Consider the following 5,798-nt stretch of genomic DNA (forward strand, 5'->3'; position numbering starts at 1 on the left):
TTAGAACCAAACTTGGAGTGATTGTTCTTTAGGGTGTTCTGCATAAAACTGATGTCATGATTTTTTCGACATTTTTTTTGCTATTTTGATGTTATTACATTAAAAATATTTCTCATCCGATACTTCCGGACAGAATTTAATGAAAATTGCTATTATTGTTTTTAGGTATGAGCGTAAGGAATTTTTATCCAAGAAAAAATATTACCGCTTTTACAAAAGTAGAATGTTGCGAGACAGTTGAGTGATTCAGGGTCTATTGAGCCTCTAGTTTTTTTCTGTTTTTGGTTGTGTGGCGTCTTGTTTTCCTTATCTTCATGTATTTTTTTTGTCTCCCTTTCATATGTTCACGTTTAGGCCATTTTTTTTTATTTTGGCGTATTTGAATCATCCCACTGCTGACTTTTCGGTTATTTTTACCGATTTTTTACGCTAATGAGCAATCAATGATTTTTATGGGGTTGGGGGAAAAAGGGGGGGGTCATTGGGATCAAATTTTTTATTCTGCAATTTTATTTTAGAAAGCTTTATTCCGAATGTGAATTACAGGGCAGAAAAAAGAATAGACATATTTGATTCCAAGTGTATTTTTTAAAAAAAATGAGCAACATTACAACTGTAAAGATCGTGCACATGTTGAAAAAGGTTTATAAATATATCAATGTAGCAATACTACAAATATGAATGTCAATAAACATAAAATTTTAACAATTTCCTGAGAGCAGTTTGTAAAATATTAACATATAAAATTTTAAATGCAAAAAAAATTACCAATACATTACCAATACACGATTAATATAATCTACTCTGTACCCCTACTAAGAGAATTTAAACCATAGACAACTTAACTTTCTGATAAACTATTAATAAGTTTTTAACTGTTAAGTAGACATCTTTTGTAATAATGAAGTCCCTAGTAAATATATTGGCTATATTGTCAATGTTTCGTATATTTTCCGCCATAATGTCACGTGACGGGATGTTATCAACAAATTGGCCTTTCTGTGCAAGTGCGGCTTGGATTTTGCAAAGAATTGCGTAAGTTTGGTTATTCATCTGTCCAAATTCTTCCGCGAAACCAGGTATGTTTTGCTCATTTGCATAATTTGTCTCACTATGAGCGGTCTGTTCCAAGAAAACGGCAGCTTTTGATATGTGTCTGTATGCCTGTTTGTGCCAAGAATTAATCTGGAAAAAAGTAATTGTAGTTAGAAGTTTCGGTAGCAAATTATCTTAATTAAACGTTTTTTAAAGGAAGTGTTGAGCAAAGTTAAAAGCGCTGGCCTGGGTTTAATAAAAAAAATCAATTTGATAATTTCCTCAAAACCTTGAGTTATTCTCTAGGCTTCGATTGGCTGATTGGTTGCAATTTGAGTCGAGGAAGAATTTGAGGAAAATCCCAATATGAGATTTTTTAAATGGAACTGGTTACAGAACTTATCATGGTTATAATGTCTATGTGATTTTTCAAGTAATTGTACAATATATTAGTGTAAGGGAAAACGATAGGTCCACTATTGTTAGAGTTTTTCAAGCACAAAAGAGTTTCGCCATACACCAAGTCGTCCAAAACGACAGGAAGAGATGGCGTAGCGATTACGTCATTTTCTTTTTACGCTCAGCTGCCAATATTTCATGCTCTGAACAAAGACGCTAACAAATCGAAGCTTTAGAATAAAAACATGTTAATCCATTTGACCCACAATAATAAAAAAAAATAATATGGTGTTACATGTATCTTGGAATAAGAAAAGTAAAATTATGACTTCCATTTGAAAATTGGGGTACTTATCAGGGACTGAAAATACAATGTTTTAACATTGAAAGAAGTTCCATCCATGTTGGTGCATTGAGTGAACAACATTGTCTACATTTAAAGCTGTAACGGAAATTAAAAATCTACGAAGGATCAAGAGATTAACAAATATAATGCACCAGGAGGCACACTTTTCTTTAAAGAAACTTAACTTGAAATTAATAACTTATTACAATTAAGGAACAATGAATATGGTAGCAAAGGACTCTTCGTCTACCTGTTCTGTGTGATGATTTTAAGACTTACATCTTCAATAGCATCCGTCTGTTGATCTTCAGAAAATGTTGGCACATCAAAGAAGTGCATGTTCATATACATATCTCTAATTGTAGCATCTTTAATTCTTTCTTGGCCCTGTGTAAAGGACAATAAGAAGATTATGCTAAAATCAAATATTGCATATTGTGGCAATTTAGTAAGCGGTAATGCCACATAAATGGCTAGCTCGTGGTAAAACAATGATAAAATTGCTTTTTTGGGGTTTATTTCGATTCTAATAGGACTAGCTTCTACATATACACGCAGTTTATGAGTTGTACGATATGTTTGTCATGTGTTCATCACTTGTTTACCATGGCTGTGGTTTAAAGAACTTCGATGCATGTCATATTAGAATATCCGATATTGGAACCATAAGAAACAGATTTACAGCGATATATATATATAACTTCATGTAGGGGATGTCCATTCACTGACCTAATGACTTTTACTAATAATTCGGTAGTAAACAAGACAGTTGACAAAGCGGTTTAAAATCTCTATAATCCAATAGGTATAAAAAGGGCTATATAACAAAAAAAATCAAAACAGCAAATATCAAACCAGCGAACTTGCCCCTTGAACTTAATCATATTACTCGCAGTAATGCTTAACATACGATGAATAAAATATTCTACCCGGATTCAGCTTCATTCTCTTGTATAATATCACTTAGGCCAGACTGGACCATTTAAGTCCACTCAGGCTGAACTGGATTAAAGTCCACTCAGCCTGGACTGGACCATTTACCATTTGATGTTCTGTTGAGATTTGTAGCAAGTATGGGCGTGTTAAAATGGTCCAAACGTCTCACATTAAATGTTGCCTTTTTCACAACGTTAATATCGCTTTTGAGTTAATATTACACTCAAGAGAAGATACCATTTACATAATGTTAGCCATTCATTTTTGAATGTTTCCTTGTAAGCGAGAACAAACATTACAGCATAATAAATTTTCCAACTATTCTTAGGAAAATATATAATTCCATAAAAGAAACTCCAGTTTATAAAAAAATTCTATGACTTACAATTGGTCTCAAAATGCTGGTACTTACATATTTGGTCTGAGTATTGTAGGACAATGTTTCGACGTCATATAAATGCTTGACAATTTCCGTAACGAGTTCCTTCTGGTCACCACATGGTGCTTTCCATCTCTCTACGATTGGCAAACATTTACCAATGTTGACAACTGATATTAAAACTGAAATGGAAACAAAACCACATCATAAAATAAAAATAATTATTTTGTATTATTGGCTTAAGATCAAGAATCTTCAAATGTTATAATTGTCTTCTTAGGATTTCCTCAATTAAGTCTATATTTTGTAAGAATCAGGCAAAATGGAAAAAAATCAGAAAACCGACCTGACAATATTTGGATGTTTTTTTTTCAATTTGAAAAGAACATTATTTGATCTCTGCATCACTGGATTTGCTCAGAATTTTTCCAATAGAATGTTAAAAAAATGAGGTTTTTGACAGAGTTATATGCTTTTGAATGTTCATTTTCAGTGCAGTTCAATGAAATTATTATAACTCAATTGAACAAAATATGGAAATCTAGCTGTTTCTTTTTCTTCTTAATTCTGGTGGTGCAATTAGTAAAATTAAACTTTTGAAATGGTTGGGTTTTTCATACCATGTTTCATTCACTGCCTGATTCTTACAGGAGAGTATAAGAAGTATTCTTTATTTTTATTTTATAGGAAATACATATATACAAGTACACGCACAAATGTATATAATAGTGTTTAGTGTTGAAAAGTGCGCGGGGTTTTCATTCTTTATTCTTATTAGTCATTCGCTAATTTCTTTTTGTGTCGTAAAGTGTCGTCCTGTCACTTTCATATAAACACAAAAGGAGTAATCATTTTCTACATAAATTAATGACAAAAAGAAACCCTCTCGACTTCAGTTTATCAATAAAAAAATTAGACTCCCATTTTCCATCGAATAAATTCAAGCAAAGAAAGTCAGGTGAAAATGGAGAGCGCGGGAGGATATAAGCCCATAACACCGAACACAACAACTTCCAGTATTTACATATAGGAAATACTTACCATAATCAGCTAATACACAAAATATTGAGTTAGGCTTAATTAAAAAAAGATGTGTGTTTCCTATTACCCTACGTACCTTATTTTTTTCAGGTAAATATAGTCTATCCTATAGATTTTTTTTTATCATATTCAATAAGCAATGTTAAAGTCAGAATGGTTCTCACATTAAACACAATGAAAAGAAAAGTAAAAAAAAACCACTTATCTACCTGCCCTATATTTTCTTCAAAGTTGTAAAAGGAAACACACATATTTTTTAGTCTTAAGGTAAATAGAAAAAAAACTAGAACAATATAATGGAAGGTACATGCATATAACACAAGATTCAAGTAACTTATAGAGAGAAATCGTGACATATCCACCATAGCAAGGGTAGAGCATTGGTACGCGTGGCGCATGGAAATGTGCATGTCTTTGTAGCCAATGGTATTGTATACACGTAGCCCATGGAATGTGCAATACTTCGTTACCAATGGACAAGTAAATGATTGTGTAGCCCATGGAAAGTGTAAAGTCTACTTACTCTCATGTTTGCATCGAAAAAAAAAACAAACTTTGATTTCCAATCCATTTTCAGTTGAGTACACAATTTGTAAAGTAAATCAAACTTTTGGCGTGAGACACTAAGAAAGTTCAAGACAAATAATTTGCTCAATTTTGCCAAACAATTGCATATCAAGTGGGTTCTAATGCCCAGAGCCTTCTCTTTGGATTCTAGTGGCAAACCGGCTTGGACCGTAAATCAGTTCTTATTTAAAAATTATATTTGTATACATTTTTTTTTGCATTTTCAATTAAAATAGTTATAAATATTTTCATAGACAACAACCTTAAATATGGAATAACTACCTACCAACGGTTATAGCAAATATTTGTTTCATTCTGCTACCAAGTCTTGCTTTGTGCGCGATTATGAGTCTTATACATCTCTACAGAGGTGCTTTGAAATTTATAGAGCAGCTAACCACAAATTTCCCAATACCCACATTCTTATTCTCAAGATTTTGTGTTGGAATTATTATCACATCTCAGTTTCTAAATGTTGTCTTAAGAAAATTTAACTCTCGATTCGTTGCAGACCAATCATCATTGTTCTCTGAAGAGGAAATTTCTGTAAATTGTAGCCAAGGATTTTATGATATCTATAAATAGATTTCAATGAATGAGTACGATAAAAATAGTTTTTTTTTGTAAACAAAAGCATATTGGTTAACTGGCACAATTTTTGCAGGTGAAATTCAATAGACTGACACAGTTAATTATCTTACGTATATTTTCATTTACTATATTCATTTACGATTTTCAGGAAATCGTCTACGAGTTATTATTATCCCCGACAGAACTGTTTACTTTCACTTTGTTACCGCAAATGTAAAAATACCGTTCATATAACCCAAGTTAGTCTTATTCTTGTTGCTTATACTTCAATTAAAACCCAGAAAAAGTATTGTGATTCTTTCTATTGATCAGATCACAAGCACTTGTGTTATGTATTGGGTTAATTATGGGTCAGTAAAGAGTAAATGGTAATTAGCTAGATCAGGATTAAGATTAATGTTAACAGTTGTATGCACAGACTTTCTCACGACCATCTGTTGATTGATCCCAGCATCACAGGATTTATTTTGATAACATTTTATGACACTATCCCCCGTTGAACAT

General features: G+C 32.2%; 1 protein-coding gene across 1 annotated transcript; it reads right to left on the bottom strand.

Moving 5' to 3' along the window:
* Nucleotides 1-239: 239 nt before the first annotated feature.
* LOC148599218 (uncharacterized) lies at nt 240-5,209 on the bottom strand. The gene is made up of 4 exons (XM_088559414.1): nt 4,990-5,209; nt 3,129-3,277; nt 2,060-2,167; nt 240-1,185 (listed from the first exon to the last, which is right to left on the bottom strand). Exons 1-4 carry the CDS (start codon nt 5,015-5,017, stop codon nt 826-828), a joined length of 645 nt encoding a protein of 214 aa, XP_088415540.1. The 5' UTR covers nt 5,018-5,209; the 3' UTR covers nt 240-825.
* Nucleotides 5,210-5,798: the final 589 nt, after the last annotated feature.

Source organism: Perna viridis, chromosome 13 (assembly GCF_037379345.1).
Source record: "Perna viridis isolate PV_CMFRI_1.1 ecotype Kerala chromosome 13, ASM3737934v1, whole genome shotgun sequence".
Lineage (NCBI taxonomy): Eukaryota > Metazoa > Mollusca > Bivalvia > Mytilida > Mytilidae > Perna > Perna viridis.